The sequence below is a fragment of the Mauremys reevesii genome, linkage group 19 (genome assembly GCF_016161935.1).
Source record: "Mauremys reevesii isolate NIE-2019 linkage group 19, ASM1616193v1, whole genome shotgun sequence".
Taxonomy (NCBI): domain Eukaryota; kingdom Metazoa; phylum Chordata; order Testudines; family Geoemydidae; genus Mauremys; species Mauremys reevesii.
In genome coordinates this window covers 21,332,148-21,358,642 of record NC_052641.1, presented here as the reverse complement: position 1 = coordinate 21,358,642, position 26,495 = coordinate 21,332,148, and the positions used below count along the sequence as shown (strand labels likewise).

The 26,495-nt window shown below is 37.9% G+C and overlaps 1 protein-coding gene across 9 annotated transcripts in view; it reads right to left on the bottom strand.

The window, feature by feature from the left end:
• CNTRL (centriolin) overlaps positions 1–26,449 on the bottom strand; it is a 58,710-nt gene extending 32,261 nt beyond the window's left edge. The window contains exons 1-16 of one of the 9 annotated variants that reach the window (XM_039505970.1): positions 26,339–26,449; positions 24,101–24,367; positions 22,844–22,977; positions 22,099–22,229; positions 20,475–20,616; positions 19,344–19,530; positions 18,119–18,312; positions 15,362–15,409; positions 14,472–14,591; positions 13,217–13,445; positions 11,597–11,706; positions 10,878–11,072; positions 6,629–6,782; positions 2,905–3,125; positions 1,534–1,710; positions 74–208 (exon numbers count right to left, since the gene is read on the bottom strand). In XM_039505970.1, the coding sequence (XP_039361904.1) occupies positions 74–208; positions 1,534–1,710; positions 2,905–3,125; positions 6,629–6,782; positions 10,878–11,072; positions 11,597–11,706; positions 13,217–13,445; positions 14,472–14,591; positions 15,362–15,409; positions 18,119–18,312; positions 19,344–19,530; positions 20,475–20,616; positions 22,099–22,229; positions 22,844–22,977; positions 24,101–24,326 (2,403 nt within the window). In that variant the 5' untranslated portion in view covers positions 24,327–24,367; positions 26,339–26,449. The other 8 variants (XM_039505967.1, XM_039505969.1, XM_039505968.1 and 5 more) reach the window with 8 other exon arrangements.
• Positions 26,450–26,495: the final 46 nt, after the last annotated feature.

The window sequence follows — 26,495 nt, the reverse complement described above, 5'->3', positions numbered from 1 at the left end:
TAATTTTCCTTTAGGGGGAAAAAAAAGAACATTCCAGGTGAATTCTGAGACAAAAAATGAATAAGTATTTAACCTGCAATTGTTTGAGCTGGGAAAGTAGCTTATTGTTTTCCTCTTCCTTCTCTTCTGATATTTGTGCTTTGGTAAGAGCATTTTCTAATGCCTGCCTTTCTTTTTCAAGTTCAGCTTGCAGGGCTGAGTGTTCCATCTATAATAACAAAGTTTTCAGATTTAAAAACCAGAACAATTGTACTTTTCAAAACAACAAAATTAACTGAATTATAAAAGGTGCTAAACTAGAGCTGGTCCAAAATCCCCTTGTTGACAGGGGTGGCTCCAGGCCCCAGCACGCCAAGCGCGTGCTTGGGGTGGCAAGCCGCGGGGGGTGGGGGGGGCGCTCTGCCGGCGGCACGAAGGCGGCAGGCAGGCTGGTTTGCCTGTGGAGGGTCCGCTGGTCCCGCGGCTTTGGAGGACCTCCCGCAGGCACGCCATGCTTGGGGCAGCAAAATCCTTAGAGCCACCCCTGCTTGTTGAAACTTCTAATGAAATTAAAAAAAAAAAAAAAAGTCAACGTTTTCCAAGGGAGTTTTTCAGTTTTTAGCAAAAACTGAAAAATTGTGTCTAAAAATGGGAACTGTATTTGACGACTTGTGTCCCCATTCTCTATGGGCCAGGATGCCCATCTGGGGAAATTTCTGAAAGACAGTTTTCAGACAAGCCCTATGCTAAACTTCAGAAGACTGTGGTAATGGCACTTCTTTATGTTTGGGTAACCAATATTCTTCCAACTGTATTTCTGGAAAGTCACAATTGCTAGTCTGTTTTTAGTCAGAGTATATTCTCCATGGAGAGCCCAAAAATATGCTGTATCTTGCTTTCCAGATAAAGTTATAAATCATACCAAAATGGCAACTACGAACCATACTGGTTACATTGCCTTATGAAACATAATTGCTACTTGAACATAAGGAACGTTTCCTTACTAAACTTGAAGTTACCGAATGCAAAAATAAGACCCATCATTAACAAAGGAATTATTATTCATATTTGTTTAAGTTCCTTGCTACATACATTACTTTAAACCATTAAAAGGGGATCTCTTTAAAAGAAAGGGATTTCTGACTATTACAAAGAAAAGTTCCATCACAGTAACAAAGAAGGAGATGGAAAAGTTTTATAATTAGCATAATATACTAACAAAACTCTTAAAATGGATAACTAAAAGCAGGATTAACTGGATTTTGACATTGACATTGTGTTATAAATAGCCAAAAATGTTTTCATCAAAAACATGGATATTAGAATTTTTATCATGAACTCAGAGGGCTTTTAAAAAAAACCAAAACAAACAGCTGATAAGAACAGCTTCCCTGGAACTTTCATTCTTCCCAGACTTGGAAGGTAAAAAAAATATTTCTAGATCTAAAAACAAAAAAAAAACTTGAGTAAAGTCCACTTATGTTTTTCAAGCTAGATCACCCTTTTAAAAAAAAGAACTATTTTCATTTGATGTCACAGTAATTCTATTCTCACCTGACTAAGTTGTTTTAGTCTCTCCAATTCTTCCTTCTGTTGATTGGCTTCAACATCTCTGACTTTAAGTTGAGCCTCCAGTTCAGCCTCATATGCACTGACATCCCCTTGTGCCTCTCTAAGAGATTCATTTACTTCTCGTTGCTCTTGGAGTGCACATTCAAGCTCTGCAATTTCCTGAAATTGCACATTCAACTTAGAAATACACACATTATTTATGATTCTGTTCATATTTCTAGTTAATTTCTTGATGCTAGCAAATGCAGCATATTCAACTGTCAGGATTTACTGGAGCACATTGCCTGGCTATCTCCTGGCTTCCAGGGATTAACAATTATTACCACATCTAGAAGAGCAGAGTAAGGGTACCATTCATGACCACTATAGTCAGGGACAGTTAGAACTAGTTGTAGTTGACGTTCAAATATAACTGTAGATAAAAATATATATATGAGTAGTCTAGGGTGCTGCTGTTGTGCTAAGCACTATACAAAGCCCCCCCCCCCCCACCACACACACACATAATACAAATAAGAGAACTTCCAGGTTAGAACCACAGACATTTGTTTCTCTTAAGTCTAATTTTACTCCTAGCAGGACAATAAAATTGGTCTTTAACAACTGGATGACATACCCATCAGCTTGGTGGTAACTATTTGGTGTGGAAAACCTGAGTATGGGAATTATCAGTTAGTTCAGGTTCTGGGCTGAGGAAGCTCAGCTGTGGTGGTCACTTATCTTTGGCTTTGAGAATGATGGTTTAGCACTTATTGTTCCAAGAGCATCTCCTGTGGGATAGTTTCACTGACTAGCTTTGATACCTGCCTCAGAGGTACTTAATTGCACAACCCACTGGTAGAGAGAGAGAGTAGTGCAAACTGCAATTTAAAAAGGGGAGGGTTCCTTAGGTGGAAAGAGAGAGCGAGCAGGAAAGGTGGTTGCTAGAATAAATCAGTAGAGTATTCTTAATCTAAGACTGTCTACACTTGTTTATTTTGCAACAGTGTAGCCACATAGATGCGCCATACTGATGTTGGAGCAACTTGTGCTAGTGTAAGTGCAAATCAGCCTTTGGTCCAAGGAGCAAAAGTCTAAGTCTGGATTTCTGGGAGAGTTCCACCATAAGAAAAATATACAAAATATACCTTGACTGTCCCTTAGAATAATCTCCATTTGCTGTATGCGATTTGTGTTTTAAATATTATAGGCCAAATTCTGTTCTCAGTTACAGTTTTAAAACCCACTGAAGTTACCATATAAGAGAGCAGAATTTGTCCCAGGGAAATTTTATTTTGCAGTTCAGAATTCAGTTTCTATTTTTATTCCCCAGAGATATGGCTTTGGGAAGACTCAGGTATTCCTAAATCTTACTTTTCTCATGTTTTCGGCATCCATGGCAACTATTTCCAGCTGATTTTTTTCCTCTTCCAGTTCAGTCAATCTTTGCAGCAAAGCCTCCTTATCCTTCTGCAACTCCTTACATTCATCACTGGCCTGCTTGGCCTGACCCTTAACACTCTCAAGGTATTCCTGTAACCCAATGATAATACCTTCTAAATCCCTCTTCAGTGCTTCATTTGCTGCTATTTGACCTGCACGAAGGTACACAATGAAATTAGAGTATGCAAGAGAACTCTTTTTTTCAAATAAAGGAATACAAGATGAACAAAATAGAGATTCCTAATCCTCCAGTGCCGTTTCTGAATACTGTTACTCTTCTGAATACAAGACATAAAAAATGTCACAAGGGAGGTGTTCAATCACAAATTGTCAAGTTTTGAAGATCAGAACATTGTTAATTTAGCTGAATCTAAGTTTTTTTCCACTTTTTTTTTTTGAGAGAAAACTAGTTTAAAAAAATTAGTCACCCATATTTTAGTGTTAGATTTTTGGTACAACTCAAGTCATTACTACTTAGTGGCTCAATTGTACTTACTACTTGAACCAACTTGTGTGTGTTATCTAGTTTAGAGTAACTTCTCATGTACTTGGAATATCTAATTCTAGAGAAACAACAGTTAGGGTTTCAAAAAAAATCTCTTCTCTAAAATGTGTCCTGATGTGACATTATACTAGGTTAATATGCAGCCATTTAAGACACATTTTGTATTCTATATTGTTCCCTCTTTGATCTCCTTTAACTCTGTCCACTTAATATTTTCCTGATTTGGAACAACAGCTTAAAATATTAAGTGTGCATTTTCTAGTTTACTGGAACAAGGATTAAACTATTTAATTTTATTATTTTAATTTATAAAGACAAAATGGAAAGGTCATTTTTATATTCACTGAGTCTAAATCTTTCTGCAAAATTAATATCATGTTAGTATATGTTTCTTTTTGTTCTAGCTGCTTGAAATCACACTGTCTAAAAGCCAACCCCCCACCCAGTTATTTGAGGCTTCTGTACATAGTATTAACTGCATTTTAACTGTCCAACACATAAAGTAAAAGTAAACACTATTTCATATAATATTCCCCACCCCTACCGTAACTCTCATTTTTCCTCTTATTAGAGCTAGATTTTTCCCTTTTTCTTTTAGGGAAGAAAAACATCCCTCCTGAATTAATTACTACTGCTGTTCAGTAGTGGCCAAAGAAGAATTCTGAGAGATGTTTAGGATGCAATATTCTCCAGGGACAAAGGACATTGCCTTCAAGATATTCTGCCTGTACATGGCTATACAACTTCACCTTTCAATTCACTTAAACAGTAATGATGATTATGATAAGATTTATGAAGCATTTGAAAATATTTAATCTTTGAGCTAGGCATGTGCTTTCACATAACAGTGATTTATAGTATCTTGTCCATAGTAATACCAATGAATGGGATTTCTTAAATCTGTTTTCAAAACCGAAGTGATCAAATCAATTAATATGATAGTCTTTCCATGCAGATGGTGATATAAGAGGACCCCTTAACAGTCAGCAGAGACTATAGCTTTTCTACCATGTAATAGTTTTCTAAAAGTTCTGACTCTGACAACAGTTTCAATCAACATGTAGTAACCGTAACTAGACGATTTCATAATACCACTTGGACTATCAAGATGTCACATTCATATAAGGAGAAGAGAAATCACCCCATTCTTATGGCTGAAGGCCACTAATTTATGGCATATCCATGATGCTGTCAAGTGATGAAATACACTCAGCTTGTTAAGCAAGAGATCTGAATCTTCCATGCAACAGGGAAGAGTGTTGCTGCTGGCTCTCCCCATCAAGATTGTGTATCAACCTCCTTATCAACGCAATATTCCTTTGCCAATGAAAGCCTTGGTGAGAAATACATAATGTTTTGGTGACCTGTATTTTCCAGCTCTTTTCCTCTAAGGTGGACTCATTTGAGAATTATCGCATTTTTTTCCTTTCAGATCAGTTAGGAATAATTTTCAATCCTTTCCTACTAGGGCTGTCGATTAATCGCAGTTAACTCATGTGATTAATTTTTTAAATCACTTAATTATTTTGAGTTAATCGCGATTAATCGCACTGTTAAACAATAGAATACCAATTGAAATGTATTAAATATTTTTGATGATTTTCTATATTTTTCAAATATATTTATTTCTATTACAACACAGAATACAAAGTGTACAGTACTCACTTTATTAGTTTTTATTACTTTTTTTTATAGTGCAAATATTTGTATTTTTCAATTCCCCTCATACAAGTACTGTAGTGCAATCTCTATTGTGAAAGTGTAACTTACAAATGTAGATTTTTTTTGTTTGTTTTGTTTTTGAGTTCAGTTATGAAACAATGTAAAACTTTACAGCTTACAAGTCCACTCAGTCCTACTTCTTGTTCAGCCAAACACTAAGACAAACAAGTTTGTTTACATTTACGGGAGATACTGCTGCCTGCTTCTTCTTTACAATGTCACCTGAAAGTGAGAACAGGCATTTTGCATGGCACTTTTGTAGCCAGCATTGCAAGGTATTTACGTGCCAGATATGCTAAACATTTGTATGTTCCTTCATGCTTCAGCCACCATTCAGGAGGACATTCTTCCTTGCTGGTGATGCTTGTTAAAAAAACAGTGCATTAATTAAACTTGTGCCTGAACTTCTTGGGGGAGAATTGTACGTCTCCTGTTCTATTTTACCTGCATTCTGCCATATATTTCATGTTATAGCAGTCTTGGATGATGACCCAGCATATGTTGTTTGATTTACGAACACTGTCACTGCAGATTTGACAAAACGCAAAGAAGGTACCAATGTGAGATTTCTAAAAATAGCGATAGCACTCGACCCAAGGTTTAAGGTGTGGAGCATGCTTTCAGAAGTTTTAAAAGAGCAACATTTTGATGCAGAAACAACTGAACCTGAACCACCAAAAAAATAAATAAATCATCCTTCTGTTGGTGGCATCTGACTCAGATTAAAATGAATATGCATCGGGCCGCTTTGCTTTGGATCATTATCGAGCAGAACCCGTCATCAGCATGGACGCATGTCCTCTGGAATGGTGACTGAAGCATGAAGGAACATAGGAATCTTTAGCGCATCTTGCACATAAATATCTTGCGACGCCAGTTACAACAGTGCCATACGAACACCTGTTCTCACTTTCAGGTGACGTTGTAAATAAGAAGCAGGCAGCATTATCTCCTGAAAATGTAACCAAACTTCTTTGTCTGAGCGATTGGCTGAAGTAGGACCGAGTGGACTTGTAGGCTCTAAAGTTTTACATAGTTTTATTTTTGAATGCAGTTATTTTTGTACATAATTCTACATTTGTAAGTTCAGCTTTCATGATAAAGAGATTGCACTACAGTACTTATATTAGGTGAACTGAAATATACTATTTTTTTTACAGTGCAACTATTTGTAATAAAACAATATAAAGTGAGCACTGTACACTTTGTATTCTGTTGTAATTGAAATCAATATATTTGAAAATGTAGAAAACATCCACAAATATTTAAATAAATGGTATTCTATTATTAACAGTGTGATTAATTTTTTTAATCGATTGACAGCCCTATTTCCTACATCTCTTGTATCTCAGTTATGTTCGAATACAGATTTAATGTTCCTAAGGAAACAAAGTTAAAAAACAAACAAACAAAACCAGTGCTCTTTACCATCTGTAAGCTGTTGCTCCAGATCCTTAATTTCCTCAGTTTCCCTAGCAATCCTAGAAAGCATTTCATCCAGGCGACTTTCAAGCTGTTTGTAATGTTTGTTCATCATGTCAAGCTGCTGTTCTTTACTTGCTTTCTGAGCTGTCATGTGAGCCTGTGGATTACAGATAAATGGATACATTTTGTATATTTATTAGTAAGAATTTAAAAAAATGTATTGTTAAACTAAATAAGTTATCTGGCTCATTTCTCCTGAAGTGTCCCATTACTACTGGAAATGAGCTGCACCAACAATTTGTACCTTCCATAGCTTATTATTTCCGGTTTATTGCCCAAAAAGGCGCAGTCTTTGGACCCTCATCTCAGACAGATGAAGTCTCTATAGCAAACAGTGTTTTTTAAAAAAACAAACAAACCCAAAACACCACATTCCTGCCCAGAGTAAGAAGATCATATGTATCTCTTACAGTTCCAAGAACTGCCATTTTCCAAGCTAACTACCACCACTTCATTACCCCTTTCAGCCAAGAAATTACAAACAAGACCCCCTTCAAAACCCATGAACACTGCTCTTTAGTAATTGAGGAACACAAGGCATTCATTCATTCTCTATTTCCCCTAGGGCTGAGCGGCTACCTCCACAGCCCTAGCAGGCTATGGCCTGGGAAGAAATTAGCTAACAAACCAAGATATTCTACATGACAGTACAGAAAACAACTAGCAAGCCAGCCAAGCGTCACAGTCTAATAATTTTGGCTTCATCTCTGATTAGCCTTTAAAAAAAAAAAAAAAAAAAAAAGAAGGTGGGTGAGGTAATATTTTTTATTAGACAAACTTCTGTTAATTAAAAGAGACAAGCTTTCAAGCTCCCTAGAGCTCTTAATATTTTTTCTAAATCTACATGATACGTTCACTTAAGCTGTGGTGGCCCAATATCAACTAAAAACAGACAGAAATCTCTCTCTAACTTGAGCTGTGTAAATTATCCGCAGAGCTGAATGCAGTCAGAGTTACAACAGTGTAGTTGTTCGAATACTGGCCTCTGTTCAAATAGTAAGTTTATATCTGACAGTCTGATTTACCAACATGGGGCAAATCCTGAGGAGTACTCAGCACCTGCAGTCTCCACGGACTTCAACCACACTTCTTGGCAGCACAGTGGCAAACAAAACCAAATAAAAGACCATAAAAATAGTACTACGCTGTTCATTGGTATTGAAACATTTACAAACAATTCATACATAGTTTTTGTTTTAATAATAAAACAATTTCTCTTATGCCGCTGCCCCAAACATACACATTTCACTTTTATCTAGCTATTATATGAAAGTCTTAAAACTTTGCTAACATTTCAAAATATTTTTTGAAAGCTGTTTTACTGCAAGTCATTTTAATTTATAATTAAAGCAATATAAGATTTAACTCATATCTGCTTTACTTTTAAACAAAATTGCAGTCTGTAAGGAAGACATCATACTCAATATATTTTTAAAAGTATGCAAATAAAAACATTACAATTCTCAGTAGTCATATTACTGTAACTAAACATTGTCACCCATTTAAAAAAAAAATCCAGTCTAACTTAATTTCTAACTTCCAAAGTACAGTTCTAATTAATAAGATTAAGCACAGCTGCTGTTGTTGAATGATTATTTTGCTATAACTGTTGAATGTCACAAGAGGATTGTTAAAAATAAACACTTACAGCTTTGTCTTTTCTTTCTTTGAAGTCATGTGCAAAAAGCTCCACCCCTAATTTAGAATCCATTTTAATGATGAACTGAAATCTAAATGATGGAAAGCAGCAGCTTAAAATCAAACATGGTTTCTCTTCTGTCTTCTCTTTCCTCCAAACGTCTCTATTTGACGATTACACTCTGGTAAGAATGTGGTTTGAAACCATGGGAAGCTGCAAAGGCTGAGAGCTTTTGACATGACAAAGTAAAGTAACATGCTCTCCAATCTCTACTTGTCTCCACAAGCTGTATTCTGCCCTGTTTGCTTTAAATCACAACACAGGAAGCTGTGTATGTAGCCAATCGACTACGGAGTTAGTAACAGTCAGTCTACTCCCCAAGAGGCTGGGCTTGTCCTCTGAGAAAGCAGTTTCTTCCCTGAAACACACAGACTGTTACAATCCTCCTATTTTATTTTCTTAACTGCAGATTTGAAAGTCTGGGTCTCAGATGAAAGCGGAGGCCAGGCATGGGAATACTTTTTTGTGTGTATTCATATAAATAGACAATAGATATGGAATGCACATCTGAACAGCTTTTATTTTATAATAGCTTTGATTTTAGGACACATTTAAAAAAAAACTCACTGTAGTTTAATTTAAACCTGCAGTACATAATATTCACTGAAATTATACACCACAAGTATGTTAAAGATAAACTTTTAAATACTGCTTGTATAGATAAAAAACAGGCCCTTCCACATAGATTCCTTGGAATGTCAGTATTTGCATTCTAGGCATTCATGAACGGAAATTTCTTCTACAACAATGCAGATCCATATGCTCTCCTTGCTGAAGGATGGACACTAAAGAACACTAATCTTGCACAGACATGGTCCATGCAGGGGTATAGGAAATGAAAAGGCAATTGTGCATTAACCTCTCTGTTGCACAACGTTCCTATTGCACAGCCACCACCAGCACTGTTGTAGGAAAGCAGAAGCAGGCATAAATAAGGGCAGAGAGAAAAAAGTCAGGACACTTTGTTTCTATTTCTCTTGCTTCCTTCTCCAGTCAACTGTAGCAAAGGACATTTGTCAGTTGTACTACCACTGCAAATGGGGGAAAGGTCCTGATTTTGCCTTTCTGGAATAGCATTAAAGGAGCCATAGACAGGTCTAGAATCTGTCCCATAGACTGTAAAGGTCTGATCCAGTGCTCACAGAAGTCAATGGTTGTTTTTTCTGACCACCCTAATGAAGGAATAGTTTAAAAATATTCAGGCCTAAATATTTCAGAATTATAATCTAATACAAGTGTGTGATAGATAGTTGTACTTTTTTTTGAGGGGGGGGGCTGTCTCCCTCCCATTATCACAAAACCCTTAATGACACCTGACCATTGTGGTAAAGTTGAAAATACTTTCATTTAAGGGAAGGTATCGGGGGGAGAGAAATATAGTCCTCCGTAAGACGAATCAGACAAACCTCACTCTTGTCAAAATTAGAGCTTTTAACAGAAGCCAGGTTCCAGCTTTGATATCCAGTCCTGCAAGATGTTCCACAAAGGCAGACCCCACCATTCCAATGTGCAAACCTCATTGGAGGGTCCGGGCCTTAACTATGGAGATGCAACAGTTACCTCCTATTTAACATAGATTAGTTCAGTGGCTTAATCACTTGGACTCTGATCCTGCAAAGAGATGTACGCAGGTAGACCCTGTGCCTGCATGGAACCTCATTGCCTTCAAGCATCTCCCTGAATACATCTGGGGCCTTAGGATCTACAGATACAATGTAGCACAGTAATTCTCAAACTTTTGTACTGATGACGCCTTTCACATAGCAAACCTCTGAGTGAGGCCCCCTCCCTTATAAATAAAAACACGTTTATATATTTAACACCATTATAAATGCTGGATGCAAAGTGGGGTTTGGGGTGGAGGCTGACAGCTCGTGACCCCCCTATGTAATAACCTCGCGACCCCGAGGGGTCCTGACTCCCAGTTTGGGAACCCCTAATGTAGCACATAGTAAAAATGAACACAATGCCATAACTTCTATGACTTTTTAGTAACTTGTCTTGAATATTTAAATTTCCACAGATGGAAACAGTTACAGCTTATAACTTAATGTTTATGTCGTTTAACTCAAGAATGTAAACATTTTTAGTTAAATAGTTAGTCCTAGATCCTCAAAAGATGCCTAGTTTCCATTAATTTCAATGGGAGTTAGGTGCCTAAATACCTTTCTGAATCTGGACCCTCCTTACATAAATATATTTGATAAAAGTGGAAACCAATTTTAAATTCTGAGGTAATTACACATCTTTAATACCAACCAACTAAAGGAAGCAATTATCTTATAAGTAGCTCACAAGCTAAAAGAATCTGTCACAAGCTAAAAATATTGCTAAAATAGTATGAAGAGCATATTATGTTTTATAAAATTAGGTGTAATGAGATTCTAGTTAAATATTTATTCAGAATTCTAACTAACAAAAAGTATATCTTAATACAAAAACCTGACATAGAAAAGCTAGGTTTCCATATTTACTTTTTAGTACTTTACTTACATATCTTGGATCTTTTGGATCTACGGAATCTATAAAACTCTGCAAGTCTTCAATCTCCTTTTGCTTATTCCCTATTTCTTGCTTCTGTTTTTCCATCTGTTTTTCTAGTTTCAAAGCTTCCTCTCGTAGCTGATTTAGGAGAAATATCTTGCCACTCAGTTGCTGTTGAAGACTTTCCTTCTCTGCTTCTGAAATCTGGAGTTGAGGCATGGAAAAACAGCTAATTAAGCGTGGAAATACATAGCTGATTCAGAATCTTTTTGAAAGATATAGTTGATACACATGGAGTTGTTATAGTCTGCATTAACCTAAATTAAGATGCAAACTAGAAACTCCAGCTTGCTGACATCTTGTTTCTGGTTCTTTTGCTCAGATGACAAGTGCTTACAGTACTCTCTCTCTCTCACAAGTTAGCTATGAAAATAGGAATATGTTGTTAGCTCTTTGGCAACAAACCTTTTAGAATCTCCGAATTGTGTAACCTTGGCCCAATGAGCCAGGAAGTCCCCTGAGACCTGGTGTCTGAATATTTATTTTAAAAGCCTCATTTAAGTGTATTTTAAAAATTCCAAGGGAAAGTAAAGAAAGGGAAAAAAAAATCTCATCTTAATCAGACTTCTTGGCAAAACTGGGAGGAGCATATTATTACATTTTCTATGTCTACATTGCTTCAAACATTTTTATTCTTTATCTTCACATTTTTGTTAGCCTTTACATACTTTTTTCTGAACCATGGTGTCTTGCAGTTGTTTAAGTTCCTCCTTTGCTTTTAAAACGTGTTGCTCTGCACTTACTATTTCATTTTGCAGTTCTGCTAATTTTCCTTCGGCTGCAAAATTAATAAATAATTAAAAAAAAGAAGACACACTTTAATGATTTCTGTATAACATGGATATATATTATCTGTTTCCTCCATATCCTCTCTAGACTATGTCCCCCCGAGGATATGAATGCTGCCTGCGTACTATCCTGCCTGACCCCATGGGTATGTACTTGGGAGACTAGCCCAAGCCACCACCCATGCTGTTGCCACCACAGCTGCACTGTTATTTTAAGTGTGCTAGCTCACGTAGAGCAAGTGCGTGTCAGTCTACTGTACTGGGAAGCCCTCTCTGAGCTGCTCTGTAGACATAATCTAAGTGAGACCCTGGTGAACAAAGTTGCTATATCTCAAAGCATCACATAAATAAGATCTTTCACAATTACTTTTTGCCAAATACTTAATCATAACAATTTTCTTAATTTGATTTCTCCCTCGTATGCTTGATAAATATACAATATATTGCTTTACGTGATTATCCTAATGAACTCTACAACTGACTCAGATGGCCCAGCCAACTCAGGCAGAACTCCTGAACTCCTTGAGGATATGGAAGTGGGAAAGATTTAAACAAAAAAAACCACTCCTGACATTATCTTTTCACCCTAGAGAAACTACTCAAAGAGTGCCCTGTGGGGAAAATTTGGCTCCAATGTGTTTTCAGGATAAGGATGAGAGCTGAACTTGGGACTGGCTATTTAACTTGGCATCATTCCTGGCTGGTATTCCAGTTGTACCATTGGGAACCAATGTTACATCAAGCAGTGTCTGTTTCTCTGCAGTCCCCACAGCTGTTACTGCACAGCTGTGAGGGGCTCAGGCAATGGCATCAACACCCTTGCTGAAACCATGCTGATACTGGTAAAAGGAAAATCAACAGTGCAAAGATGTAAACCCTTGTAGTCCCTGCAAATCTGGAGGTTCCATGTGGCTGGGAGGACTTCTACTGATCCCGCAAAACTGTTCCAACTGAACAAATTGTCAGATAACTCACAAATGTGAAACTCACTAAGTGTTGTAGCTTCTCTGCCCACACCCCCTCCCAGCCAATGGGTTGCCCATGGAAGGAGACAATCCAGCATTTTATCTGCAATACAAAGGCATTAACCTTTTTCCCATTTCAATTTTACTCACCTTACATTACTTAGTTGAGGTGGAGGGATAAGAGAGGGAGAAATCTGCTCTCTAGTGCATTTGAAATCTGCATATGAATCTTTCCCTTAACAGTACATTTTTGTAAGTTAAACATCAAATAATAATATTTATTACCGAGTCCCTTCATACTAAACTCTCAAAGTAATTTACTGCAGTCCTCATTTTTTGTTTGTCATTTGATGGTAATTTTGAAATTTAGCTTCATTGGCTAAATACACAATCAAATACTAAATGTAGATATAACATTAATTCTAAAGTTTGAGCAGTTTGTTGGGAAGTTCAGCATAAATCAAAATGTTCCACTGACATCAGATAAAGTGAACTGGTTTCATATTTTTGCTTGAGAAAATTTAAAAAACTTTACCAGCTTGAATCTTTTTTTCTTTATCTTCTAACTGAACATCTAGAGTTTGATGAAGTTTCAATTTAAGCTGCTGGTTCCTATGTAGATCTTCTTCATCTAGTTCAATTTTTCCAACTTGTATTTGTTGAGCTTTATTAGCAATGTAACCTTTTCCGATATACATATTTCTCTTGTACCTGGCTTTACCAATGTAAGGGCTTTCTCCAGGTACATCATCAAGTTCAACATTCTGAAACATGACAAGAACAAACATATTAAATTATTTTTATACACAGTAAATGTTTTATGAGGTTTCAAAAGTAATTCATGATTTTGTACATTTAAACTTGAATTTAATCTACATGTAAAGGGCCACCAACTTGAAATCCAGACAGTTTAAAAATATATGAAGAGTTCTTCATTGACAGACCCAGACAAACAACATGGAAAAAAATGATTATGGCTACAATCCTACAGACACTTTGGTGAAACTGACCATATAAAAACTTCTGTCAAATGAACTTAAGGAATTGTTTACTGCTAATCTCTTACAGTTATAGAAATTTAGATTATACTTGTAACATTAAAAATGTAAATTCAAACAGAAGTGTGATTTTTATTTGATGGTGTCCTTTAACTTTACTTAGACCCTTTTGAATATTTCAAAAACTATACATTTGTAGTTCACCAGGAGTATTTAACATTAATTGATCTTTTTATACTTCTGTTGTGATGTCTCCTTCCACTCTAAAGGAGAAGGTCCAAACTCTACAATCCAAAAGGGGGTTATTCCTGTAAGTAAAATAGTGAATAGAAATCCTGATCCCATTGAAGTCAATGGGAGTTCTACTACTGACTTCAGTAGGGTCAGATTTTCACCCCGGAGTGAGTAAGGGCTACAGAATCAGGCCCAAAGTGGGAAAAATCCATTGCCTAATTATCAGTAAGAATGAATGATCTATTCACTAGCTTTACTCAGCCAAAACAAATTTATAGCTATTAACATTGATAATATTTAAATATTAAATGCCACTTAATAGTAACATTACAAAATATTGACTTTAAGCCTTTCGAGAAAACATGCAGAGAAAAATATATAACTTGCAATTTCAAACAAGGTTTAATTTGCACAAATGACAAGCCATAACTATTTAGAAAGCAAAATCTATTTAAAATTACAGTAAATAACATGCCCTGCATCGTTTTTAGTTTCATTAGAATGCAAAACAACAGAGGGGACAAACACAAAAAAAATCATTATTTTTTAAATAATTACCTCTGGTGGAAAATAACTTAATGGCTCAAATTTGGCATCAATCTTATAAAAAGCCAGTTCCTGCTCCAATTCGTATTGCTTCTGGCATGCTCGGGTTAACTCCATTGTCTTCTGCTTTAGCTAATGCCAGTACGAAACACAATGAGTCACTTTCACCAGCAAATTACCATATTGAATTATTACATATATTAGCACTTATCAGTGTATGCATTAACTGTATAGTGATGCAAAACCTCTATACAAGAAACCTATTATGAGAAGGTTTGGTAACAAAGGACATAACATTTATTTATCTTAAAATTAAATTACTGTGAACAAGACAGACAAAAAAAACCCTGCTGTAACACAAATGATCACATGAGGGTCCTTTGAATCTATATTTCATATTCCTCACAAAAAAGACAACCCAAATATAGCTACTCAATGTACTGAAGGTCTCAAAAAACAGGCATGTCAATAACTAACTTAGTCAAACATCTAATCAATCAGCCATGTCAATTTTCTGGAAGTAATGGTTTAACAAGCCAGAATAAGAAACTTTCTGTTTCAAGTGCATCTTGTTAAACTTCTTTAGGTTTTAGAGAGTGCTAACTAGTGAACAATGATAAGGCTACTAATACAATACACCACTCTTCTGCCATTTTTCTTTTTATGTTCTTGTGCTGAGAGGAACTTAAATTGTGCTATCAAATGGTGATACATTTAGCAAGAAATACACCACCCATAGTTTCCTAACGTTAAACTGAGTTATGAAGATATTTACAGTACTGCTAAAGTCAACTTCAATATATTACACTGTATATCAACCCTATGTTATTACTTAAACTCTTAGCAAAGGTCCATCATGTGATTTTTATTTATTTTTTTGGTCAGCTTTTCATGCTGAATACCTGAGGAAGAGCATGCAGCAAGGCTCCAATAGACAGCAGAATGTAGGACTAATGGAAGAAAAGAAGAGAAATATAGAATAGACTGGAATAAGGGAAAGGCTTAATGAAAGGTTTAGAAATCTAAGTATTTGGTATCATGCAAAACTTTTAATCACATTCAGAATAGAAAATATTTGAGGAAGAATCATTATAGCAGATTAAGCAAATGACTAGTCTCAATGTAACTTTTTTTAGTTAAGATGTATTGACACTATTGACACATGCAAGCACATCCTATGCAAAAACACAAAATTGTGCAATCCAGCTGTATATGGGGACTACCTTTAGTGAGGAATAAAGGCTCAGTGGAAAGGGAATTGTGACAAACCAAGATACCAGCTAAAGGAAGAAAGAAGCAAGCAAAGTTTGTCACCCAAAGGATAAAAGTGGCTTAAGTTGTAAAATATATGCTGCTAAACTCTCACTATACTGAGAACTACTGTACATTTTAGAAATATCCTGCTGTTTGGTAGAAAATAGACTGGGTATACTTATACAAATGTATAGCTCTACTCATCTTTTAGCTGAAAGGGAATATTAAATAAGATTTTACAGACATGCCTAATGAAAGTGTATAAATCAAATGATAAGCTTAATTAATTATTTATAATTTTACATTTTACACCCAGCAATGAAAGATGATAATCTTCAAATACAGGCTCCTGGGATGATATGAGCAAAATATAAGCAAATAATGGACACGACCTACAATAACAGTAATGAACAAGAACCCAGTAACAAACACCTTTTACTATCACAAGGTATGTGTGGATTATTTTTCTTCACTACAGCAGCAATTTAAAAATTAAACAATGAATGAACATCAGTACACTAGAAATTTAGCAGCCATGAGTAACTTAAGTTCTTACTAATAAACAAAATTTTAAACAAAAAGTGACTAGAGGCAAACAAACATTAGCTTTTTAAAAATACTAAAGTGATAGGAAACATATAATTTTATAACTTGAAAGGCTTCATTCAGGAGAAATTGTATATCACACACTGCCTATTTCCAGGCAAACTAAATGAAAAGACAACTAAGCAAATGTCCATGTGTTTCTTGGTATTCAATGAGCCACTCAACTTGCACACAGGATAAAAAGTTACAGGAGCAGAAAATGGGGCAAAGAATGTAAGTGAGGAGGGAAAGAGATACAAAAGGGGCAAATAATGTACTTCTTTAAGGAAAAATCTGTACATTTTCAAATGTGGGTGTACAAATTAAAGCTGTTTAGCAAATTTACTTGGGCACATGGGACGAATCCATGCAGATGCTGGATAGAATTACAGAGGTAATATTTTTAGAAAATTTAGAGCTAAAATTTTCAAAAGTGACTACTCATTTTGGATGCCTCAATTTGTGTATCCAATATTAGATACCTTGGGCCCAATTTTCAGATGAGATGAGCACCCATAGCTTCCACCGAAGTCAGTGAAGGTTCAGTGCCCAAAACCTACAGAGCTGAGAACTGCCACGGGCCAGAGCAGTCTATGCAAAGGCCATGTTTCTTCTCCAGCTTCCTAGCATTACAATACCAATATAGTCATGTCACCAGAGAAACTTCTGCCTTATGCTGTCCATGGACAATACCCTCAAACCACAACAATCCTGTGCTTACCAGTGGCTCTATAACACAGAAGGAATGCATACAAAAGTATAATAAAGCCTCAGGATGTATTAAGTTTTGTTCTGATTCTTTGTGAAGTTGGTAAGGATACAGCACTGCCCACACCCAAGCCACAAAATCTTCAATCTCAGGGAGGATTTTCTGGGAAATGGAGATATAGGTAATGGTGAAAAGGCAGAACCCCCTGCTGTGTCAGCAAGGGAAGATCTACGCATGGCACATTCAAGTTGTAAGTCATCAAGTTTTCATTTGCAGGCATCTGTAACTACTCACCATTTAACAGGTTTTCTTTATGGGCATTTATGCTGCATCGGCTGGCTTTTCTAGGGCTTGTTTGACTAGGAAGGCCACAAATATTTTGTACTGGATTGGATCAGTTTCAGTTATTATTCCTGCTTCTTCCCCAGCTGGAGAAATTTAGATGGCAATTTTCCCCCAGAGATACCACTATAGTAACTCCTAGTAAGCCTCCTCTAAATATGTAAATTGCTCTAGATTCTCAGTCTAACAGAATACCATTCATGTAAGTCTTAAGCAATCTGAGCAGACTGACTTTATGAATGTCGTGCTTGTGAAAGGTGTCAAATTTAACAACCCTGGAGACTAAAATCCTGTCTTTATCCACAATATAGATACAGCACAGGCAGTGGAAGTGTAAACTTCTCCTGGCAGCTTTACCATTCTGCCTAACCCAGGTAGGGTGACATTAATTACAGTGAGTTAATTCCCTATGCCCCATTCCATCTTTGGCCTCCACCCCAAGATTACCAGTTGTGACAGTGGTGGCTTTGGTAATGTGGATCTTTCCCACTAAGAACTGGTCCAAGAACATTAACTCACTACACACAAAATACCAGAGACCTTGAATGTGGATTGGTCACTACCAGTCTGCCTGGAGTTGAAGCATCGCCCTGTACCAGAAAAGCTTCATATCCCACTTCCAATCCACTGAGACATCTAAATACAAATTTAAACATAAATCCCCAAGCATTTAAACATACATTATATTGCATTTATTGTTAGTGAAACAAAATGATTCTCAAAAACATTTCTTCAGTATTTTTATTTTTAACCTAAATGATTAATTTACCAATTCATTTTTGGTGTCCAGGTCCCTCTCAAGTTCTTTGTAGATTTGTTTCTGTTGCAGGGTTTTTTGTTTTAATGATCTGTTCACCTCATCTTGATGCTGAAGTTGTTCAAGCACTTCAAACTGTTTAGTTTTAAGGTCCTCCATCTCTTTTATTGTTTTCTCTAAATCTTTTTCTAATTTTTCTATTTCTTCTGCAAAACAAAATAATCCAAACACTCAAACATTTTTCACTTGCTTCTTCAATCTGAAACTTGGTAGCAATGATGATTCTCCACTTTAAAAAAAAATTGTGAAAATATACTAATTGCCTTAATCTATTCCAGAAATTAATACCTAAGAGAACTTCCTGAAATAATTCTTATTTTACTTATATTGTGCTTTACATATAAGTCTTGTTCTTTAGATGTAAGTCAGAATTATGTCTGATCTACAACCTTTCAAATCTTTTGTTTTTAAAACAGGCATCTTCAATTAAACCTAAATTTCAAACCCTTTCTAGCTTCTTTTTTTGGTCAGCTATCTCTATGTCCATATACCGAGAATGTGTCTCAGGACACTAAGGCTCTTTTATACCACTCTGACGGTGTAAGAGGATCACAATGTGGGTGGAAATGGTACACTGAAAATATCCTTTATGTAGGGAATCTTTTTAGCCAGTGAAGAGCTGGTATAAGGGCTATACACTGGCCTTCACACAATCTCCAAAGTTAGGAGCACGGCAGAGGTGTAGCTAGAGTGCACTGCACTTCAGCTGTTATTTGCTTTGAAGGGAAGCAAAGCTTAAGTTACACCAGTCTTGCCCACCCAATCCCCGTCCCAAGCACAGGAATGGCGTCACCAAGGATCAAGCCCACTATGCTGTGATTTTCCATCTGTGACATAATTTAAAGTGAGATGAGAAGTAAAACAGCTTGTGACCTTTTGATGTATAAAGTCAGTCTTCTTAAATATGAATTTAAATAAAAGATAATTCTTCTTGTGTCTGCAATAGAATTGGACGCTGAGTAGGCTAAAATCCTCCTTTTTTTTCTTGGAGGACCTCTGAACAGTTTTTAGAAGACATACCTAGTCACATCACAAGTTGGCAGTAAACTTTAACAGTGTTACCTAAACCTTAATTTTAATAATACATATCAAATCATGATATCAGTAATTGCAAAGCTTTTCTAACCTTCTAAATTTAGTATAGTTCACAGTAACTCTAACATATCATCATGATTACCTAAATTAAACCTCTCAAGACCCTCCTGCCTGTCATGATTTGTCACTGGCTGTCCGTCAAGGTTTTCCAGTGAGCGCAGGTGGAATATGGTATACAGGCGGTAATGAGGCAGATTTACAACTGGATTGTCTGCCAGGAACAAAGAAGTCAAGTCTTTTAAGGGCTTCAGCTTAGCTATGTCATGGAGCTAAATCAAAGAGAAAGGTACAATGATTAGACATCTTTCCAAAGACAATCACTCCCCTACCATCAATTTTCTACTTTTTAAATAAAATACATTGTTAATGTAGGTGAAGGCTACATTTCATTGTTTATACAACAATGTAATTTCTGAAAATGATGCCCCCACCAAAATTATCCCTATCAGAGCTCAAATTGTGAACTTTATGGAGTTGAAGTGTTCTCTGAGGGAGAAACCCATGGGAAGTGGACAGAAAGTTATGGAATCCTGACCTTGACCCAAGTAGTTGTCACCTCAGGTGGAGGGGCACTTTGGGGGAGGGGGAGAAATACAGCCTTCCAATCCCAGGCACCCTTGGGGTTCATGAGGAAATGGAACACCAATCCTGTGAAGTCAGCTTCAGAGAGGGCTGGACCATCTTGGCGCCTACAGCATGGTTCCTTCAGGTGCTTCCACTAAAATAAGCCCTACTCACAGCCATATTCTCGCAGAGTACACAAAGGAGACCACAGACATTAATTTAATCATGTCTCAGTTAAGAAGTTTTTTTTAAAATGCCAAGCACACCTATTCTTTGCACAAAACACATATGTAACTAACTTATGCTAATTAGAGTTGGGCACACATCATGAAGAACTGAAATGGAACCCACAGTTTGGGAGAAGCTTGTCAACTTCCATGAAGTCTTTCCTGGAGCTTGCGAAGCCATACATTGCCCTGACTAATAATAGTTGTATGATGTGAGTGCTTTGTGACAGAAGGAGAGTTTTCCTGATAAACAGTGAGTAGCCTTGTTATGTAGACAGCAAATCTATATTATTATAATATCTTTTCCCCAGAGAGCCTGTAATTTTCATGTTGCTGATCATATTAATTGAGATGTTAAATATGAAAGGTTTTAGAAATATTTTATTTGTAAACAATTATTTATCCTAGTTAAAGTCACTTACTGATGATATTTTATTTTGCCTCAAATTAAGGATGCGCAGGGACCTTAATTTCTTGCCTGCCCATACAGGAATGTGCTCAATCTCATTTCCTGCAAGGTTCAACTTTTGTAGATTCTGCATATGCTCTAGACCTTCAACTTTACTGAAAACAAGAAGAGAAATAGAATTTAGACATCATGAAGCAAATCATATACACAGTGTAGCTATGGCCTCGGGGATACTGTATAGTGAAACCTGTCTTAACTGATCACCGAAGAAACCAGCAAAAATGGCTGTACAGTACCTGCCATACATAGTGGTGCTTTACGGACACTGCTGTTATCCCTTTACATTAACCAATCATGTTGCATGAGGGGTGGAATGGTTTGTAATACACATCCATTTCTGGTAAATTTTATATTTAGACTCTCTTTGCATAATTTGTGTAATATTTGGTGTTTAAGTGATCAATGTGTGAGATGAGATGACACTAATGTACCTTTCACCTGGTTTTTAATAGTGTAAATACAAATATCTTCCATACTTATTTTGGAAACACAGCAAGTTGGCTGTCTGCGCTACCTGAAGACATTATGGTGTGAAGAATGCATTTTTATGAAGCTACTGAACAACTTCAAATAGGTAGAACATACAAGAGGTTTTGTTTTTTATGGTGCCATAGACACAGAAGAAAAATGTATGCCGTCACATCATTGCGGTTGACTACCTACACTGGTTACTATTGCAGTGCCTATTCTGTTGACTACCATATGTTTAGGAATGGCCACCAATAGAGAAGTGCCTTAATAGCCCAAACAATCATTTTTGTAATTAATCTTAATTCTGCAATATATGTTTCAAATACACAGAAACAGTACAAAGCAAGTCATAACCAAGGTGTCATTTAAGCTATGTATATTGTAATCAAGCAAAAATGGAATGTAATCTTATAGGTATATATCACTTTACTATTATGGCATTAATTCATTTTGTTTTCTAACCCTTTTGAGAGAGGAAGTTGCATCACTGCAGTATGTAGAAATACTATTTAGTCAATCTTCTGCACACTTCCTTTATTAACCTCTTTAGTACTATTGTGGTTACTGTACTTGCAAAGCAAGCCTCCTCTAGAAGGAATTAATAAGCCTACTTTACCAGTGGTAAAACTGAGGAGAGCATGGAGAAGTTGCTCTTTAATCCCATCCACTGTCCCCTCAGCATTTTTTAATAGAGTAACTTCCTCCCAAAACACTGAAAGCTGCCCTTTTGGGGCAAACAGAATAGGAGTTTAATGAGTGCACTGACTGCACGAGCAGGTCCTTTCAGTTTAATCTTTCAGTTCTCTTTTCTAAAGGTGAATCTTTTCCATTCTCACATAACAAACTGCAAGAACATTTTGTATATTAATGCGTAAAATATTTTAAATATATCTAACTAACTTTTATACCACACTCCTGACCATAGAATCTGAACAACTTAATTTTTTTAAAAATAAGTAACATTCTCCACCCACACCAGAAACCGACGAAAGCTCATGCTCCAATATGTCTGTTAGTCTATAAGATGCCACAGGACTCTTTGCTGATTTTACAGATCCAGACTAACACGGCTACCCCTCTGATACAGAAACAGAGTGTCTGCTTACCTGATTTTATTGTAGGACAAATTGAGTTCGTGTAGCTTTAACTGTTTATCCAACTTCTCAATCTTCTCTATTTGATTGTTACTGAGATTTAATACCTCTAGTTTAGAGCACTTTTCCAAGTTTTCTATATACTAAAAAACAAATTATGTGTAGTACTTTGTCAATACAAGATGGTACATACATTTGCATTCAGAACAGCAGGTTTATGTTTTTAAGAATCATGTCTTCATAAAAGCCACTACAAATCATTATTATGCCCTTTACCGTAGAATTGCGAATCTGAGCTCTGAAATTCTGCACCGGGACCAACTGAACACATCTGCAGCTTTCCATACTGCAAAAAATAGTGGAAAACTACAGATGCTACTAGCCCTGCTGTAGACCAGCCTCATCTACAGAAAGGACTACTTTCCCCAAAAAAGTTAAAATAAAATTAAAAAAATCCAAAAGTGGCACCAGTACCCAGAAGCTGAGAAATTACAAACATATAGCCAGATTTTAGCTTTGTTCCATATGTGAAACTCTTATTGATGTCAATGGTAATTTGTACAATGAGGAGGCTTGATTCTGTAATTCTTACTTTCATAAGTAGCGGTTGCAGAATTGGGGCCAGAGAGGTAGACTATGGCTCTTCTTATCTACTTAAAGTGTTTTCCTAACCATTATTTCCAATGTTTTAAAATATTATTGAACTTTAATACTATTGTGAATTATAATTAATAAGAAATTGCATGCAATAACCCACCTTAAATTTCTTGCCCCCATCTTTAGCAAGAGAAAGATTCAGTGAGTTTACATACGTCAAATTTTCCTGTTTGGACAGCTTTTTAATAAGAGACTCTGTAATGTATCTAACTCCTGGACTAACGGAGTCTTCATCTGCAAACAACAACAGAAAAAGTGTGATTGGACTAGCACTGAAAGAAAAAAAAGTGTAATGCTTTTGCTTAGTTAGTACAACAAAACAAGGGAAACCTGCATAGAGGCTGAGAAGCAGATACACATTGACAGCAGCTCCAAGAAGCATTGTGCCTGAGAAATGTTCAATGCCTCTGGGAGTGTTGAGGAGGGGCAAACAAAATGCAGTGTGCATTATCCCTGTGCCAGTCCACCTCCACTGTCTAGTGCAGGAGGATGAAAGGAGCCAGGGCCTCATTTTGCTACCCCTGTACAGTTTCTAGTGACAGTTGTTATCAGAGTGCCCTGGTCCTTGTGTGCCAAGAGCTTGATTAACTGAGATTTCTAGGTTCCCTCACCTTTCCCATCATCATCAATTCCTGTTTGGATTATAAAATCTGGGGGCATGGATCATGTGTCTTTTATTCCTGTAGCTCTTCAGGTCAAGGATTGTCTCTTTGTTATATATTGGTATAGTGCCTATCACAACAGGCCCTGGTTACTGATTGTACTTTAATACAAATCATAAGGAAGCACCAAGCAAATTTATGGAGCAAAATAAATATTAATCCAAATCTTTTTTCATCTAGTCTTTCAGTTGAAATATTAATATTACATATAATGTGAAAATGTTTTACTGACTTATTACATATGTATTTTAATATATCAGTGCCCCTTCAATTTAATCTTTTCTATGTAGTAAATACTGATTTTCTCTAGCTGTTTGATTTCCAGTTGAACTTGAAACTAACAAAGATGTCTTGTTTACTGTCATATTTGTACATAACCTTTCACTGATGAAAGCTCACAGGTCTAGGATTAGGGGCAATTAGTTAATTTATGCCCCCTCTGCTGCCTGAGGGTGTATGCTCTGTATAAAATAGTTCTCAGGGGTTTAAAAATGGAAATACGTTATGTCGATATTTGGAATCTGGATGATGCACAAACAATTTAAGACAGTTTATTATAGGGTAGGTTAAATATGGGGTCTAAAATATGTGACAATGACCCTTTAATACACCTCATAATAGACGGACATGTAGCAAATTTTATTCTGCCAATATTAAAATGCATTCAGGGTTGATTTTTATTATTTACACAATACCTTTGTCAATCTGATATTCAAAAGAAGCTCCTACATCACTCTCTACTGTAACATCAAGCTGTTGATACCTCTGTCCCCTTGTTTTGTAAGTAGCAGGTGTGCCCTGCCTGCTAAGAGGAGATGGTGACCTGGTACTTGAAGTGACAGTCGACATTGGACTAGGCGTACGAGAGGGTGATAGCTGTCTTTTTCTGGGTGATGTTCTTTGTAGTGACCCTTTCTTCATTGCGCAGAATGCAGTCAGTCATCTGGCAAAAATCTGTAAGGCTAAAAGTGCATATTAAAGATTGTCATAGACTGTACATGTGCATAAATCTTACTGAAACTGTTTAGATGTAAACTGAAGGAGTGTATATTTGTTTTTTTAATTATGTTTATGCACACATTGTCTTGGTATCTATGTGTTTGATATAAATTCCAAAAATCCCATTAGATGGCACACAATAAAGAGTTAAAAATAAATCCCCTCTCTGCCATCAAAACCTAAGAAAAACCTCTTCAGCAATGATCCTTGAGAAAAAGATGCTTCTTATCCCATTCTCTAATAGTTAGTAAAGTTGGGCCCTGATGAACCACAATGCAGGAAGAGGAAATTCCTCAACTGGAGACCCTCCACTAACAACACACTACTTCTACTACTTCTACTTCTGCTGACTTTAATGCATCTGGAAGTAAATTGCAAGCCAATGCAGTTAATATTCATGATAGTCTGAAGACATTTGATTATCTGGTACCTAAATAAAATGCCTTGCATAATAAAATATACCTACTCTAGGTTAATTCTACTCATTAACTAAAAGGTTTTATGTATTCTTTCTGTTTGTGGAAGCCCATAAACCCACATCCTCACTGTGGAATGATTTTTACAAAATCAAGCCAGGAGGCAAAAGCATATTTTGGTCTACTCTGTATAAAGCCAAGATGAGAGCATCTGCCTTTTGAAGGCTAATGGTCTTTATTGTGGGTTTTTCTTGCTAGACACAATGTAACCACTCACATGGCACAAAGGTTTGGATACTTCTTCATTCAAAAGGGGATGACAGTGGCCATGATTTTATAAATGTCATTCTTCTGGTCCACCTCAAGGCTCCAAAAAAGCCAGAAACTCGTTCTTCATAGACAGAGACCAGAGGAATGGAGGGGTGTATTTGTTTTATTTTATGAACTAACATGACATAGTGATGTTTTTTTACACTGCACATCCACGCGTCGCCACACTAAAACAACATCAATGTAACTCCACACCCATCACCAGGACTTCAGAATCAGCACCCCCCTACCAATCAGTTCTACACAAAACAACACAACTTCACAGTAAACAGTTCCCAGAAATGACACTTCGCAGGGCACTGTGACATGACAACTGCACCAGCACCCCTTCCTGTGGCTCTGAGACCCAGCCAGGACATTGGGGTGGGGTCAGTCCCCAATCACCCGAGGCGCTGGTGTGGGGGAGCGATGGGGGGGTCGGGCCCCTCTCACCCGAGGCGCGGGTGTGGGGGAGCGTTGGGGGGGGTCGGGCCCCTCTCACCCGAGGCGCTGGTGTGGGGGAGCCATGGGGGGGGGTCGGGCCCCTCTCACCCGAGGCGCTGGTGTGTGGGAGCGATGGGGCCCTCTCACCCGAGGCGCTGGTGTGGGGGAGCGATGGGGGGGTGGGGGTCGGGCCCCTCTCACCCGAGGCGCTGGTGTGGGGGAGCCATGGGGGGGGGGTCGGGCCCCTCTCACCCGAGGCGCTGGTGTGGGGGAGCCATGGGGGGTCGGGCCCCCCTCAACGGACGCGCTAGGGGTCGGTCTCGTCTCAGAGACTGGGGATCCCGGTCCCCGCCCCGGGTAGTTCCCTACGGCTCCGCTTTGATTACCTGGGTTGACATGGTAACGCCTCGCCGCCGCCTGCTATTTCCCCGGCGTTCTAGGCCTGGGCAAGCCGGGAGCCCTCTTGTGGACAAACCGGCTTCCCGCCTTTCCCCTCCCTCCCGGGCACTACGGACGGCTACTGCCCGCGGCGCGAGACGTACGGTGCAGCGGCTCCTTTAAGAGCCCGGCGCTGGAAGCCGAGCCATCGCCATTCCGGTACGGCGCTGACGGGAGAGGGGCGGTGCCCGTCGTAGCCACGCCCCTTCCTAACGGCCAGAGCCGCCCCCTGCCATCATGTTTTAGCGCGACAACCCCTCCCAGCGCAGGGGGCGGGCCCCTCAGGGAGGGGAGGGGCTTAGTGACCCCCACACCAGGGGCTCTCACCGAGGCGGCTCCCCCGCCCGTAGGGCTCAGTGTAGGGCCCCGGTGTCCGGCCCGTCCCGTCACGCTGCCTGGGCTGACGCAGGCGAACTGAGCGGCCCCTGCCTGGCGATGTCACAGGAGGCCTCGTGTCCCAAGGCGCTGTCTGCTCCCGCGCCCG